Source organism: Patella vulgata, chromosome 5, assembly GCF_932274485.2.
Source record: "Patella vulgata chromosome 5, xgPatVulg1.2, whole genome shotgun sequence".
In the NCBI taxonomy this organism is placed as follows: Eukaryota; Metazoa; Mollusca; class Gastropoda; family Patellidae; genus Patella; species Patella vulgata.
The window spans coordinates 25,829,894-25,848,631 of record NC_065883.2 but is presented as its reverse complement, the minus strand read 5'-3'; the positions used below and the strand labels follow the sequence as shown (position 1 = coordinate 25,848,631).

Sequence of the window (18,738 nt, the reverse complement as noted above, 5' to 3'; positions counted from 1 at the left end):
TATTTTCAACTCTAAGATAGAAAAGTGGGAAAATGTCACGTGACATTGACAAAGACAGAAGCTATCATAATCAACTGTTGGCGATGAAACATTCTACGAATGCCGACAAATTTAAGGATTTTGTAATCAACATTTTATAAATAATAATCTCACAATCATACAGCCTATGCTAGAAATTATCACGGCATAACGGCAAAACTGTCGTATAAAGTAAAAGCTGAAGCAAACACGGGCTGCTATGGTAATAAAAATTGGCCTAAATTGCCCCGTTGTCCATGTGTACACGTATTAAAAAGTTATGCCCTTTTTTACATACATGCAGACGCATGAAATGCATAGGTAATAACTTTTCAATATCATACAGTCGTTCAGGGGCGGTTGGGCTTGAGATTAGGTCAATAATTCAGAGATGCAACATTTAGTTGTAAATAGTGTCCCGAGCCTACCGTTATAATTTATTTTTTCATAAGAATGCTCACTTTCTAAAATAGTGCCCTTATTATAGAAGGTTATGGCAGAGCCGTGGGAAAATTGATGAATCAATTTTCGTTATCGTTGACATGATGGCAACCGTTGGGAACACAAATAACTAAAAGATCGAACGGAAAACATTTCGATGACTTTATTACTCCAAGAAGACTCTGTAAATTTTATACTTATGACAGTACCACTGAACACAACTAGAACCAGATTAATTGACACAGAAAGTAATTGCACGAGCCGTTTGTCTATCTACAAATATAAAAATTGCACATTCCGTGATGGAAAATGACATGAAGAAAGGCAATGGTGCCTTGTCAGCTAATTTTAGCTACGGCATTTATAAATTTTTGGTGCCGTTGTAGAAGAATCCTAATTTCAAGCACGGGTCATGATCTATGCCTACTAATTAATCATGCAACAAATAGTTATTAAGTTCTCAATGGACGTTTTGTATTTTCAACTACGTCTGAAGTGTGACCTAATTATTCCTTCAATAAAAATCGTCTTCTATCCCGATATAAAATCTGTACAAAAACAGTATGGTACATACACAATCCGCTGAAATGTTATACAAAACAGGGGTCCCCAAATTTTAATGAGGAGGACATGATGCAAAACGGAGGTCAAACTATCCTAACATGGCGACTGAAAGAAATGTTGGTGAATGTGATATTGGATAAACCAGTTTCACTAAACAACTTTTGTTTGTCAGTAAGTGTTATCGTTGTTCAGAGAGGTAGGACATGCTATCGACTGACGCCTTTCAGCTTGTGGCTATTTGAGTGATCTTGAGGCTACATGTGAACGAAACCTCAAGACACTCTGGACTAATATTAACTGCAAAGGAAGACAACTCTGCTTGGGAGATTGGTTACGGTAGGGCCTATGTATTTACCACTAAAGGTATGCTTTATTAACTACTTACATGTAGTATAGGCCTACATACCTGCTAACATATTTGCCCAGATTATGAATTAGAGAAATTTAAAATCTTAATAAACCAACTCTTTCTCAGCTCAGTCAACTAATTATCTAAATCAGTAAATGGGCATGGCATTCAGTACTGTAGTTTGCTGGCATTTCATATGTACAATGATTGAAAGATACAAAAAAAACTCACTGTTTTATACTTTCTACTTGTATAACATCATCTTTTACATCAACAATTTTGTAATATTGCACTAAGTTCATGGTAAAAATCCTTAAAATCTAAGTCTAGGTACAAAAACAAAATTGTGGTTCGTGATTTTTAGCAATAACATAATTAGAGTGACCTCCCTTTAATTTAGACCTTTTTATTTTTTTCAGTTCAGCTCTTACTTCAGTAACTGGATTTGTCTCCCTTCCCATGTACGACCTGTGGCCAGACTGGAGATATTTTTGTTCACAGAATCACCACACAATTTTTACTGTACAGAGATAAATTTAGCCCTTAAGTTTTCAACCACCATCTTCTATTGAAAATTATTAGAAATCTACTCTACTGACTATGGTAACTTTATTTTGTAGGTTTAGTTTTTAGCTGGTGTGGTAGGCCTACATAACATTGGGTTAGGTTTCTTGTACTTAAGCTTGTAGTTGTAGAGGTCCTATTCATTATCATTAGAGGTCTTCCCATAAAAGGAGGTCAATAACTTCTAATAGTTCTATGAAAAGTACGACCCCAACCCTTTCCTACAATCGGAATTATCTGCTCAGTTCGGTTTTATTTTCACCAATCAAATACCCTGTAAGTATGAATAACAAAAATAGATTTTGAGACAGTGCCACAAAGATTAAGAAAGAGGGAATTGGATCAATGGAACGGAACAGAATGGGGTTTTAATCTCTTCAACTTCAACAAGAAATCACACTATTTCTGTTTCATAAACCATATCAAATACAATTGCTTAGTTATAAAAACATGTGGAATGCAAACTAAAGAATGGTAGACTATACAATCTGGACTAACTGATTAGGTTGGCAAAGAGCCTGTGTGTATAGTGTAGTTTGTCTAGATTGTATAAATGGTAGAATAGTTTAATTCTACCATGTGATGTATACATAATGTTAACAAATACCAGACAAATACTGATGCTTGTAGTACCAATTAACATATTTTACTTTCCTGAAATAAAATGTATCTGTTTCATATCAAGCTACACAATGTAGCCTAAGAATATTTTGTGCAATAAAATCTACGAAAAATTAGTTAGAAAATTTATTTCGTCCTGAGCCTCAAATCTTAATGGGGGCTGGCATTAGGGGTGAAAAAAGGGGTGTTCACTACTGTTTATATACAAATTTATGATTTTATCAACTCCAGTCCTCTAACAAGTGGTTGCCATGCAAGATACGCCCACATTTTGCAAGAGATGGACAGAGAACAAGCTCCAAAAAAGAAGTGATTTTTTCGTACAATCAAGGGCCATAATTCAGGAAGTTATGATCCAATATGTGCGAATATCGAAATGAACCAAGATCTTTGGGTTATAAATATGTATTTCAAGTTTCATCAAAATCGGATCAAAATTGTGACCTCTATAGGGTCCACAACAGTGATGGGATTTCAAAAAATTTCATGTCGGACATTTTTTCCCGAAAATAAAGGGGCATAACTCTTACCGTAATTTAAGCAGACGTTTTCAAAACACAATTAAGAATCATGTGTCAACAAAATATATTCAAATTCATATGTAAAAAAAAAATAGGTGCACCTCGTTATATTTCATGTTTAAAACCCGTACAACCTTGATATACCACATTTTTACGCTATTTGAGAACGAACGGCGGCCATTTTGTCTGTCAATTTTGGGCCAATTTTCACGAAATTCGAACTCCGTCGTCCTTAGGGTGTAACGGTGACATAATAATACGTTTTTTTAAATCTGATAAAAATTATGACCTATATAGGGTCCACAAGCTAAAAACGCGATTTTTCGTACAATCAGGGACCATAATTCAGGAAGTTAAGGTCCGATATGCGCGAATATCGAAAGGAACCGAAATCTTTGGGTTATAAAATTACATTTCAAGTTTCAACAAAATCGGATAAAAATTGTGACCTCTATAGGGTCCACAACCTTGATATACCATATTTTTACGCTATTTGAGAACGAACGGCGGGCATTTTTGTCTGTCAATTTTGGGCCGATTTTCACGAAATTCGAATTCAGTCGTCCTTAGGGTGTAACGGTGACATAATAATACGTTTTTTTAAATCGGATAAAAATTATGACCTCTATAGGGTCCACAAGCTAAAAACGCGATTTTTCGTACAATCATGGGCCATAATTCAGAAAGTTACGGTACGATATGCGCGAATATCGAAAGGAACCGAGATCTTTGGGTTATAAACTTACATTTCAAGTTTCAACAAAATCGGATAAAAATTGTGACCTCTATAGGGTCCACAACCTTGATATACCATATTTTTACGCTATTTGAGAACGAACGGCGGCCATTTTGTCTGTCAATTTTGGACCGATTTTCACGAAATTCGAACTCAGTCGTCCTTAGGGTGTAACGGTGATATACTAATACGGTTTTTTAAATCGGATAAAAATTATGACTTCTATAGGGTCCACAAGCTAAAAACATGATTTTTCGTACAAACAGGGGCCATAATTCAGGAAGTTACAGTCCGATATGCGCGAATATCGAAAGGAACTGAGATCTTTGGGTTATAAACTTACATTTCAAGTTTCAACAAAATCGGATAAAAATTGTGACCTCTATAGGGTCCACAACCTTGATATACAATATTTTTACGCTATTTTAGAACGAACGGTGGCCATTTTGTCTGTCAATTTTGGGCCGATTTTCACGAAATTCGAACTCAGTCGTCCTTAGGGTGTAACGGTGATATACTAATACGGTTTTTTAAATCGGATAAAAATTATGACTTCTATAGGGTCCACAAGCTAAAAACGTGATTTTTCGTACAAACAGGGGCCATAATTCAGGAAGTTACAGTCCGATATGCGCGAATATCGAAAGGAACTGAGATCTTTGGGTTATAAACTTACATTTCAAGTTTCAACAAAATCGGATAAAAATTGTGACCTCTATAGGGTCCACAACCTTGATATACCATAATTATTATTTTTACGCTATTTGAGAACGAACGGCGGCCATTTTGTCTGTCAATTTTGGGCCGATTTTCACGAAATTCGTCCTTAGGAAGTAACGGTGATATACTAATACGGTTTTCTACATCGGATAAAAATTATGACTTCTATAGGGTCCACAAGCTAAAAACGCGATTTTTCGTACAAACAGGGGCCATATTTCAGGAAGTTACAGTCCGATATGCGCGAATATCGAAAGGAACTGAGATCTTTGGGTTATAAACTTACATTTCAAGTTTCAACAAAATCGGATAAAAATTGTGACCTCTATAGGGTCCACAAGCTAAAAACGTGATTTTTCGTACAAACAGGGGCCATAATCCATGAAGTTTCGATCCGATACATGCCGAGATTTTTTGGGGATAAAGCTATATTTCAAGTTTCGTCAAAATCGGACAAGAACTGTGACCTGTAGAGAGTCCACAAACAAATTGTGGACGGACGGACGGACGGACAGGGGCGACGACAATATACGTCCACATGAAAATGTGGGCGTATAAAAATATCTTCAGATAAAAGTAACGTTCGTTTTGACCAAAATTGAATGTCTTATAGGTTTAAAGCCATTTCATCTGTAACTGTGACCTTAAAAAAAACCCTATAAATTCTAAATTTTAAGTTAAATGAGAACCTTTTTAGCATTGATTTGAAATGTGAAAAAATTAGATCTTGTCTGAAAAATGCAAATGAGAATCAGCGGATATAAGTTATTCCAAAGTAACCCCAAAATTCAAAGTCTGTTATAACTCGCTAATAGAGTGGATCAGAAAGCCCCTCATTCTTTTTTCTTTCAGTGTGATGTGAAGGTATATGCATAATATATATAATACAGTATCAACCTTATAATGTTGTCTTTGACATCCTGATAAATAATAACTGTGATAATACTCTTTACACGCAATGGATGAAACTTATACTAAATCTAAATAGATCATTCGCACTAATGATTTACCATTAATGTGAGTGTACCGAAGGACCTGCAAAAAAACCTATCTTATCAGACTAGCAATCTACTTACTATTCTTTGGCCTTTACTACATGTTTATAATTTAATTTACAAAAGAAACATAAGCAGGAGATGTGTCAGGGTCCCAAATGCACCCACCACCAGCAAAGTGGTTCTTCAACAACAAGAAGATTTAAAGTGATCTAATTCAATTATGAAATCTGTTCTGTATCATATTCACAAGGTTTAACATTCAAAATGTAATCTTGGAGATTACTGTGCATTCTGAATTTCCATAACATTGTTCCCTTTGTTTCAATTAAAAACAATTAACAATTCTTCCAAATAAAATTTGTCTTATAGTCACAACTATAAAAGTTAGACTATAACTGAGAAAGTAAATCTGCAATTTATGAGGTTTTGATTCCATAGGTTTCTCCCTTATGTAGGGGTGATGATTTTCCGTTTCAGAAAATAGCAAATTCCGTTTTAAGTATTTTTAATTCCGTTATTTTCCGTTTCAGAGCTGACCATATTCCGTTTTTTCGAGATAAAATGTTATTTTATGAATAAATGAATAAAACATCTTAAAATGCCTTTTATTACAAAACGGATCATTTTAAACCAATGATAACAAATGTTGAATTGTGAATGACTTGTAATGTTCAATGACTAGTTATTCTTTAAACCTGTTTCCCGAATTAAATAACAGAAAATTACATCTTGTGAGCTCGTTTCATCTTTTTAGCAGACGAAGTCATGTTTCTCAGCTGCTAGGTGTAGTCGCGATTTATCCAGACATCTTCGTAGTTACTACCGTTTCTTCGAGAATAAGGGCTGGATTCACAAGGCTACGGTATATTTCTGATGTCACGTGGTTAATGCGGATAAACACGAGTCACGAGCCCGGCAGTAAAATAAGAAGTAAATGAAACGATTTTTACTTTTATGAAGTGACAGAAGTTTTTTTAAAGACATATATATACATTACAATGTTTAATTCAAGTTAAACTACAGAGTAATTTTATAATGGGATACATGAAAGACGGGTTTTCGTTTCGATTAAAATTATGATTCCTAAATGATGAAATGAAAGTAGCGAAATACTAAAATAGACAGTAACAAAACCACGCGATATCATTCAATATTTCCGATTTTTATGAATAAAAAGATAAAATACTTGGATAACTGCAAAACTATTTTGAGTTTGTGTTTAGTATCAGCAAATATCGGCTTTTCCGTCTTTTTCCGTGTGAGATTTCAAATTCCGTTTTGAGTGGACAATTCCGCGATTTCCGCGTTTTTTCCGCGATCACGGAAAATCATCACCCCTACTTATGCTTGAATGAACCAATCTGATTAAAACACAAATCCTATTTTGTTTCGTTTTTTATAGTTCAAAATTTTGTTTTATTTGTCTGTACTACACTAGGTTTTGACTCTATAGGTTTCTCCCTTATGCTTGAATGAACCAATCTGATTAAAACACAAATCCTATTTTGTTTCGTTTTTTATAGTTCAAAATTTTGTTTTATTTGTCTGTACTACACTAGAATCTGGAAGAGTTGTTATATAACCTGCGTTCTGGATGGCATGAGGGATTAGCCAATGAAACCATCTGCTACGGCGACTTCTTGGCGTGCGATGCACGGAACTGTGAGTAGACCACCAGAAATGTCAGCACTGATTGATTAATCAATATCAATGTCTGATGTCATAGGGTCAAAACACATTCGTACGACCACTGACACAAGCTTTTACTACAATCGGTCAGATCTTCATGCAGCTTCATGTAATGTAGGCAATCGAAAGTATAAAAAAAAACAAAGCGAAATATAGATCTGTACTTTAATCAGATTGTGAATGAACAATCCCACCATATCTAAAAAAAATTCTATCACATTCACAAAATGACCAAATCCCATCAACTTTTTAAAAAAAAATCAGACAAGAAATGTGAATGTTCACAAAAATGTTGGTGGACTGACGGTGAAGGCAACGACAATACACATTCACGTTAAATGTTGACAATTAAAAAACCTGCTCGGATAAAGTCAAATTTTTGTTGGCTTAAAACATGAAGCAGTTCAAAGGTCGTTAGTTAAAAAGCTGATCGATTAAGAGTAGCTGTGCATTGAAGATTTCGCTAAGCATAGGTAATTGTCCATTAAAAAGATAATACCGGTACATCACTCAGAAAACAGTAGCCTATTTTATATGTTTAAATAAGTTTTAATGGGCCTAAAAAATTTGTAAAAAGATTTCATGATGGATTGTTTAAACTATTAAAATATCATTTATTTAACTACTCTGAGAGAACACAATTTATAGTAGGTGTTGATGGTTTAAGGAACAGAATCCTTAATATCATTTAAAATATAATATGAAATTGTCCCACGCAGATGACTGATCATTTATTTCACTTCTCTGAGAAAACACAGATGAAAGCTACATATATACCAATACATCAGTAATTTCATAATAATATTAAATTTGTAAAAAGACATCTGTGGAAGATAACTTGATAATGTTAATAAAATCCATAAATTGTACAGAAAAAAAAGGCTATGAATAAACAGACTTACAATAATTCATGTAGGCCATGTAAGAAAAAATAATGTAATATCACAAGGTCAGAAACTCTCTCTGGTACAGACAATAGGCCATCAAAATTGGCATGACATACCAGTATTTGTCATTTTAAATCAGAGTACTGGTACTTGCATAATTCAATCCAACTATTAACCCTGTCAAGAACTCTTCCCAATAACCTATTAACCTAATCCCTGCAAATTTAACTCACTCTACTCCCACCACATACTTGTTTATAAAAATATACTCCACATAAAAACACCCTTAACAATATACTCCACATTATACACCCCTAACAATATACCCCACAATAGAACACCCCTAACATTAATATACTCCCCATTATATTAACGTAAACTAATGAGGGGTTAATTTTGAGATTAAGTAAGCGAATATTATTGGGGTAGCATTAATGATTAAAATATATAATCTAAAAGTAAAGCAAATTTAATACAAATTTAATTTAATTGCATCTGCTGTCAGCAACTCGCTAAAGTTAATTGATCATAACTGCTCTCAGAATAAAGAATTTGACTGAAAATTTTTTATTACCTATTTTTGATCTATAATAACAAGAATGACCAGCTCTTTCCCTTGCATAATGCCTCCTTAAATCATGTGACATTTAACTTGTCCAAGATCTTTATTTACTGAATACATACATATGTAGCTGAACATTTTTTCGGTGTATTTTTGCAAAATGGATAATAATTGTACCAAATAAAGTTTAGTAGATTGTGCAATCAATGTCTACAAACATGTTATCTAAGATGTTAATTTTTGATCATATATCATTTTCTCAGGATTGATTTTACAATTTTCAGTAACCTAATAAAGCAAATGTCAAAAAATTGAATTCTAGCGAGCCACCTGTTTGCAAATTATCTTCCTGTTTGAATTAAAATTTGATTATTTCCTAAATATTCAGGAAAAAATCCAGCAATTTACACAAAATATATATTCCAGACCTTTCTTTTCACACTGATGTAATGGATTATTTTCCAAACTTAAACCCAATGTAAAACACAGCCTAAGCTAAGGGTAACTTTGCTACGATGATTCATATTTTTAGGGTTTCACACTGCGAAGCTTGTGTGAAACACTATTGTTTTTGTTAAAATTATTATTAGGGTTTCACACTGCGTAGCTTGTGTGAAACACTATTGTTTTTGTTAAAATTATTATTCTTATTATTATTATTCTTCTTTTGTTTTGAGTAGATCTCAGCAACTGATTGTCGGATCGTTACGATTTCTTCAGTTTTACTGAAAAAGTGGGTGTGACTTAGAGGATAAAGCTATTTTGAACGTTCTGCGACAATGCGAAATGTCCGAAATCACCGAAGCTATCGTTTTTAGAAATATTGCAGTAATTTTAACAATAATCATTGGATTTTAACTTTCGATGCATTTTGGCATAGCCGGAGACGGGGCACATAGCTACGCTACTTTTGATTTTTGATTTTCGGCAAATCTTCGCAGATATTAGGCGCTAAATTTAGAAAATTTAAATTTTTACAAAAAACTTTTTTATTTATGAATATTTTTTAGTCGTGTTTTACACAAATATAACGAGTCCTCTGACTTGGGCAAAAATGTGAAAAATTTTTGTCTCGGTAATTTTCCTTGGCCCCAATTGGCTAATTCAGTTTTTCAGTCCTAGATTAATTATTTATTGTTCGATTTGTATAAAACAAAGTTCATATGCTCCGTTGTCTCAATTGTCATTTTTTTTTGTTACCAATAGTGTTATCTGTCGGCACCGGAAGTGGCGTAAATTGACAAAAAACTACAATTTTGACAGTTAGGTACCATTTTTCGAAAGCAAATATTATTTTTTTCAAATCTGGTATAACTGAAATTGTGCGCCCTTTAAAGGCGCACAAAATGTTGGAACCAGTTTTTTTAATTTCGATTCCGTTTTCGGGCTATTTCGATTAAAAGGTGAAAAAAGGTGTAAAATTAAGCTATTTACAACCCATCCAGCGTTTTCATATTTTAAAATATTACTTCGTAACTTTCATAAACTCGTAGCAATAATCTATACGGAGAGAATGTATGTGAAAATTAATTTGTAATATGCGCAGTTGCCGAGAAATGGGCAATTTTGCATGAGTCACTTTTTACGCTAGTTTGCCTGTAAAAGAGTCAATTATTATTCGATTTTCATAAAAGTGACACCATTTGATGTGTAATGTCAATTTTAACTAGGTCAAACCAATTTAACATTTTCAATATCACCGGAAATGACGTAATTTGGGCAAAAATTGTATTTATAGCCTTCGAAACCAGTAATTTATTCAAATGAGTCATATTTGTTATTTGTTTAAAATTTTGATATTTGATTCAAATGAACTAATACAATGAACCCTTACGATCATATAGATATCACAAAATGGTTTCTAACTTGTTCAGTTGCGGAGAAATAGGCAATTTTCAACAGGTCACTTTTTAAGGTTTTTTGTCAATAAAAGTGTCAATTATTATTCGATTTTCATGAAATTTTCATTGTGTGATACCTAATGCCATTTACGATTTCATACAAGTAATTTAAGATTTTCATTATCACCGGAAGTAACGTCATTTTGGCAAAAACTGTATTTTTAGCCTTCAAAACAGATATTTTATTCAAATGAATCAGATTTGTAATGTTTTTAAAATTATGATATTTGATTCCAATCAACAAATAGAATGAACTCATTCGATCATACAGATACCTCAAAATGGTTTCTAACTTGTACGGTTGCAGAGAAATAGGCGATTTTCTACAAGTCATTTTTCAAGGTTTTTGGTCTATAAAGGTGGCAACTATTATAGGATTTACATAAAATTTTCACCATGTGATGATGCTATTTCTGATTTCATAAACCAATTTAACATTTTCATTATCACCGGAAGTAATGTAATTTTGGTACCGGAAGTGACATAAGTTCAAGGGTAACGTGGCACCGGTGAAACCCGTCATTACTGCTTCGCAGTTCTAGTTCTTATTAGGGTTTCACACTGCGAAGCTTGTGTGAAACACTATTGTTTTTGTTAAAATTATTATTCTTATTATTATTATTATTATTATTCTTCTTTTGTTTTGAGTAGATCTCAGCAACTACTTGTCGCATCGTTACGATTTCTTCGGTTTTACTGGGAAAGTGGGTGTGACTTAGAGGATAAAGCTATTTTGAACGTTCTGCGACAATGCGAAATGTCCGAAATCACCGAAGTTATCGTTTTTACAAATATTGCGGTAATTTTAACAATAATCATGGGATTTTAACTTTCGATACATTTTGGCATAGCTGGAGACAGGGCACATAGCTGCGCTACTTTCGATTTTTGATTTTCAGCAAAAATTCGAAGATATTAGGCGCCAAATTTCGGAAATTTAAAATTTTACAAAAAACTTTTTTATTGATGAATATTTTTTACTCGTGTTGTGCACAGAATTAAAGAGTCATCTGACTTGCGCAAAAATGTTAAAATTTTTTGTCTCAGTAATTTTCCTTGGCCTCCATTGGCTAATTCAGTTTTTCAGTCCTAGCTTAATTTTTTATTGTTCGATTTGTATAAAACAAAGTTCATATGCTTCGTTGTCTCAATTGTCATTTTTTTTATTACCAAAAGTGTTATCTGTCGGCACCGGAAGTGGCATAATTTTACCAAAAACTACAATTTTGACAGTTAGGTACCATTTTTTGAAAACAAATATTATTTTTTTGAAAAATTATATGACTCAAAGAGTGTGTCCTTTAAAGGCGCAAAAAATGTCGGAAGCAGTTTTTTTAATTTCTTTTTCATTTTCTAGCAAATTGGATTAAGAGGTGAAAAAAGGCGTAAAATTGACCTATTTACAACTCATTCAGGCTTTTCAGATTTTAAAATATTTTTACGTAACTTTTATAAACTTGTAGCTATAATCCATACGAAGAGAATGTATGTGAAAATTAGTTTGTAATATAAGCAGTTGCCGAGAAATAGGCAATTTTGCATGAGTCACTTTTCACGTAATTTTGGCTGTAAAAGAATCAATTATTATTCGATTTTCAATTTTCTTTCGCCATTGGATGCCTAATGCCATAGTGGACTATGTCAAACCATTTTACCCCTTGCGCTGCCACCGGAAATGACGTCATTTGCTCAAAACTTAAATTTTAGCCTTCAAAAAACAATATTTTATTCAAATGATTCGTATTTGTTATTTTTTTCAAATTATGATATTTGATTCTATTGATCAAATAGATTGAACCCATACGATCATACAGATACCACAAAATGGTTTCTAACTTGTACGGTTGCAGAGAAATGGGCGATTTTCCTTAAGTCACTTTTCAAGGTTTTTGGTCTATAAAAGTGTCAGTTATTATTCGATTTTCATAAAATTTTCACCATATGATATCTTGTGTCATTTATGATTTCATAGAACTAATTTAACATTTTCATTATCACCGGAAGTAACGTCATTTTGGCAAAAACTGTATTTTTAGCCTTCAAAACAGATATTTTTTTCAAATGAGTCTTATTTATATTGTTTTTAAAATTATGATATTTGATTCCAATCAGCAAATAGATTGAACCCATACGATCATACAGATACCAGAAAATGGTTTCTAACTTGTACGGTTGCAGAGAAATAGGCGATTTTCTACAAGTCACTTTTCAAGGTTTTTGGTCTATAAAAGTGGCAATTGTTATTCGATTTACATACAATTTTCACCATGTGATGCCCTATGTCATTTCTGATTTCATAAAAGTAATTGAACATTTTCATTATCACCGGAAGTACAGTACACTTACATGTAACAAATGTATAAAATGAATTGATATTGCTGGATTTTGTTGATTCGGCGTCCATTTTATTTGATGTGTGCAATGCTTATGTGGAAACCTGTTTAATGGTTTCATTGGTACGGGAAGTAACATGTTTAGGGTAAAGTGGCACCGGTGAAACCCGTCATTACTGCATCGCAGTTCTAGTTATTAGGGTTTCACACTGCGTAGCTTGTGTGAAACACTATTGTTTTTGTTAAAATTATTATTCTTATTATTATTATTCTTCTTTTGTTTTGAGTAGATCTCAGCAACTGATTGTCGGATCGTTACGATTTCTTCGGTTTTATCGGAAAAGTGGGTGTGACTTAGAGGATAAAGCTATTTTGAACGTTCTGCGACAATGCGAAATGTCCGAAATCACCGAATCTATCGTTTTTAGAAATATTGCAGTAATTTTAACAATAATCATTGGATTTTAACTTTCGATGCATTTTGGCATAGCCGGAGACGGGGCACATAGCTACGCTACTTTTGATTTTTGATTTTCGGCAAATCTTCGCAGATATTAGGCGCTAAATTTAGAAAATTTAAATTTTTACAAAAAACTTTTTTATTTATGAATATTTTTTAATCGTGTTTTACACAAATATAACGAGTCCTCTGACTTGGGCAAAAATGTGAAAAATTTTTGTCTCGGTAATTTTCCTTGGCCCCCATTGGCTAATTCAGTTTTTCAGTCCTAGATTAATTATTTATTGTTCGATTTGTATAAAACAAAGTTCATATGCCCCGTTGTCTCAATTGTCATTTTTTTTGTTACCAATAGTGTTATCTGTCGGCACCGGAAGTGGCGTAAATTGACAAAAAACTACAATTTTGACAGTTAGGTACCATTTTTCGAAAGCAAATATTATTTTTTTCAAATCTGGTATAACTGAAATTGTGCGCCCTTTAAAGGCGCACAAAATGTTGGGACCATTTTTTTTAATTTCGATTCCGTTTTCGGGCTATTTCGATTAAAAGGTGAAAAAAGGTGTAAAATTAAGCTATTTACAACCCATCCAGCGTTTTCATATTTTAAAATATTACTTCGTAACTTTCATAAACTCGTAGCAATAATCTATACGGAGAGAATGTATGTGAAAATTAATTTGTAATATGCGCAGTTGCCGAGAAATGGGCAATTTTGCATGAGTCACTTTTTACGCTAGTTTGCCTGTAAAAGAGTCAATTATTATTCGATTTTCATAAAAGTGACACCATTTGATGTGTAATGTCAATTTTAACTAGGTCAAACCAATTTAACATTTTCAATATCACCGGAAATGACGTAATTTGGGCAAAAATTGTATTTATAGCCTTCGAAACCAGTAATTTATTCAAATGAGTCATATTTGTTATTTGTTTAAAATTTTGATATTTGATTCAAATCAACTAATACAATGAACCCTTACGATCATATAGATATCACAAAATGGTTTCTAACTTGTTCAGTTGCGGAGAAATAGGCAATTTTCAACAGGTCACTTTTTAAGGTTTTTTTGTCAATAAAAGTGTCAATTATTATTCGATTTTCATGAAATTTTCACTGTGTGATACATAATGCCATTTACGATTTCATACAAGTAATTTAAGATTTTCATTATCACCGGAAGTAACGTCATTTTGGCAAAAACTGTATTTTTAGCCTTCAAAACAGATATTTTATTCAAATGAATCAGATTTGTAATGTTTTTAAAATTATGATATTTGATTCCAATCAACAAATAGAATGAACTCATTCGATCATACAGATACCTCAAAATGGTTTCTAACTTGTACGGTTGCAGAGAAATAGGCGATTTTCTACAAGTCATTTTTCAAGGTTTTTGGTCTATAAAGGTGGCAATTATTATAGGATTTACATAAAATTTTCACCATGTGATGATGCTATTTCTGATTTCATAAACCAATTTAACATTTTCATTATCACCGGAAGTAATGTAATTTTGACAGGATCACTGACATGTAGCAAATGAATTGGTTGCTGGATTTGGTTGTTTCTGTGTCCATTTTATTTCATGTGTGCAATGCTTATGTGGAAACCTGTTTAACGGTTTCATTGGTACCGGAAGTGACATAAGTTCAAGGGTAACGTGGCACCGGTGAAACCCGTCATTACTGCTTCGCAGTTCTAGTTATTATTATTATTATTATTATTCTTCTTTTGTTTTGAGTAGATCTCAGCAACTACTTGTCGCATCGTTACGATTTCTTCGGTTTTACTGGGAAAGTGGGTGTGACTTAGAGGATAAAGCTATTTTGAACGTTCTGCGACAATGCGAAATGTCCGAAATCACCGAAGTTATCGTTTTTACAAATATTGCGGTAATTTTAACAATAATCATGGGATTTTAACTTTCGATACATTTTGGCATAGCTGGAGACAGGGCACATAGCTGCGCTACTTTCGATTTTTGATTTTCAGCAAAAATTCGAAGATATTAGGCGCCAAATTTCGGAAATTTAAAATTTTACAAAAAACTTTTTTATTGATGAATATTTTTTACTCGTGTTGTGCACAGAATTAAAGAGTCATCTGACTTGCGCAAAAATGTTAAAATTTTTTGTCTCAGTAATTTTCCTTGGCCTCCATTGGCTAATTCAGTTTTTCAGTCCTAGCTTAATTTTTTATTGTTCGATTTGTATAAAACAAAGTTCATATGCTTCGTTGTCTCAATTGTCATTTTTTTTATTACCAAAAGTGTTATCTGTCGGCACCGGAAGTGGCATAATTTTACCAAAAACTACAATTTTGACAGTTAGGTACCATTTTTTGAAAACAAATATTATTTTTTTGAAAAATTATATGACTCAAAGAGTGTGTCCTTTAAAGGCGCAAAAAATGTCGGAAGCAGTTTTTTTTAATTTCTTTTTCATTTTCTAGCAAATTGGATTAAGAGGTGAAAAAAGGCGTAAAATTGACCTATTTACAACTCATTCAGGCTTTTCAGATTTTAAAATATTTTTACGTAACTTTTATAAACTTGTAGCTATAATCCATACGAAGAGAATGTATGTGAAAATTAGTTTGTAATATAAGCAGTTGCCGAGAAATAGGCAATTTTGCATGAGTCACTTTTCACGTAATTTTGGCTGTAAAAGAATCAATTATTATTCGATTTTCAATTTTCTTTCGCCATTGGATGCCTAATGCCATAGTGGACTATGTCAAACCATTTTACCCCTTGCGCTGCCACCGGAAATGACGTCATTTGCTCAAAACTTAAATTTTAGCCTTCAAAAAACAATATTTTATTCAAATGATTCGTATTTGTTATTTTTTTCAAATTATGATATTTGATTCTATTGATCAAATAGATTGAACCCATACGATCATACAGATACCACAAAATGGTTTCTAACTTGTACGGTTGCAGAGAAATGGGCGATTTTCCTTAAGTCACTTTTCAAGGTTTTTGGTCTATAAAAGTGTCAGTTATTATTCGATTTTCATAAAATTTTCACCATATGATATCTTGTGTCATTTATGATTTCATAGAACTAATTTAACATTTTCATTATCACCGGAAGTAACGTCATTTTGGCAAAAACTGTATTTTTAGCCTTCAAAACAGATATTTTTTTCAAATGAGTCTTATTTGTATTGTTTTTAAAATTATGATATTTGATTCCAATCAGCAAATAGATTGAACCCATACGATCATACAGATACCAGAAAATGGTTTCTAACTTGTACGGTTGCAGAGAAATAGGCGATTTTCTACAAGTCACTTTTCAAGGTTTTTGGTCTATAAAAGTGGCAATTGTTATTCGATTTACATACAATTTTCACCATGTGATGCCCTATGTCATTTCTGATTTCATAAAAGTAATTGAACATTTTCATTATCACCGGAAGTACAGTACACTTACATGTAACAAATGTATAAAATGAATTGATATTGCTGGATTTTGTTGATTCGGCGTCCATTTTATTTGATGTGTGCAATGCTTATGTGGAAACCTGTTTAATGGTTTCATTGGTACGGGAAGTAACATGTTTAGGGTAAAGTGGCACCGGTGAAACCCGTCATTACTGCATCGCAGTTCTAGTTACAACTGTTTCTGCAACCATGTTTACCTTGAAAAATTGAAGTGGAGCATAAATATAGACGAACATAATACTGTCATGCATCACACAATGCAACACATGAATAATACAATTCAGCATAAAACATATGAAGCTAATCAATTATTTTGTTCTAGAACTAGATCTGTGATGCAGCTACTGGGGGTTTCAACGGTGCCATTTAACCTTGTCAATGAAATATGTCAATTGTTGTCCAGAAACCTAAGTTAAATTTATACATTTAATTCTGTGTCAGTTGGATATTAATCTTTTTATAAGACCCCCCCCCCACCCCCAAAAATAAAAGATGCTTTTTCAAGGGGAGGTAATCTAGAGTAAAACATGCAAAACTTTTGAGTTAAAAATTCTTCAAAATGACACATTTCAGACCTTTTTTTTCTTACTAATCTAATGCCAAAAAGTTTAAAAGCAAAAAGTTTAAAGCAATACCATTAGTAATTCCTCATATATATATTAAAATATGAAATAAAACAATATAAAATTACAAGAAAATAACAATCTGAACAAAAATAACAGTGTTTCATACTAGCTACTCAGTGTGGAATCCTAATAACACTGTTTAAAAGCATAATTATTTTTGTTCTGTACCTTTGGCAGAACAGAATTGTCTAAATTTCAAGGAAACACTATAACTAATAATATATTAGACTCTGAAGTGGAAGGAGCCAAATAATTAGTTGTTGCTTCATTGGAATAATAATAAAAAAAGTTAATAGAATAGGCTTACTTACCTTTAAGAACAAACATAAGTATTTATTTATATATTAGAGCTCTCACTTCAAAAAATTGGTCAAGACTCAAGAGTTTGATTACCGGTACGGTATTCATTTATTTGGTTAAATAAGGTAATTAAATCAGAGTTTTAATACATGAGAGTTTATGTTTTTGCACTGAAAATCTTTGCAAACTTTAAAACAATCATCAATCAACAGTTAAATGTCAATACCAGTAGGCTATAGAGTAGACTAATATGAGAGAAATGAGTGCCCTGTTATATAATATAAATCTACTGTTGCATAAGGATCTAAATTTAATTGATATCCATCAACAGTGTCATTTTTGCAGAATTTCATTACACCTTATTGTGATGAATCAAAATTGAATTGTGATTTGAAATAGGTGTGCATTTATTGTGCAATCAAAAGTCTGAAAAAATGTCATTTACCAGTAGGATATTTCGAGGAAAACTTTGCACCTAGTGCAGTAAGGTTGTGATCCAAAAGAAGTGACTAGTCTTTATATCATGTTAAATGTTGTTATTATCGTATGTTAACAAATGACAAGGACAATAACTTAATTTGGTGATCTGTATTTGATTTTCATGATGTCTTGTATCTTCTAATGTTCATAAAATCAATGAATGCTAGTTACATTTAAATTGTCAATAGGGTGTCCTAAATGTTGATCTAAATGCATTGTATGTTCTTAGTGTTGAAATATGATGCCAACGTTCTCTATGCGTAAATACTATATACTGGGAATATATTGAATGTAAAATAAATAACATGAAATGGGGTTAAACAGCCCACTTTTTTGCATATATTGAATGTAGACAATTAATAATCATTGCAATAGGCTAACATTCTAAATTTGCATATCCAAAGACTCTGATCTATGTGTAAGCCCTTTTTAAGTGTATTTTATTCGAGTCATCCTACTTTGTATATGTGAATGTATGATCTAAATAATGAAAAGATAGGTTGCCAGGCAACA

At 32.5% G+C, this 18,738-nt stretch overlaps 1 protein-coding gene across 4 annotated transcripts in view; it reads right to left on the bottom strand.

The window, feature by feature from the left end:
- Positions 1–18,738, bottom strand: part of LOC126820881 (estrogen receptor) — a 137,928-nt gene that overhangs the window by 63,458 nt on the left and 55,732 nt on the right. The window contains exon 1 of one of the 4 annotated variants that reach the window (XM_050549030.2): positions 1,604–1,689. The exons of the other annotated variants lie outside the window; for them this stretch is intronic. Coding sequence (XP_050404987.2) covers positions 1,604–1,674 — 71 coding nt within the window. The 5' untranslated portion in view covers positions 1,675–1,689. Of the gene's footprint in view, positions 1–1,603; positions 1,690–18,738 lie in introns of those variants that run through there. 4 annotated transcript variants of the gene reach the window in all.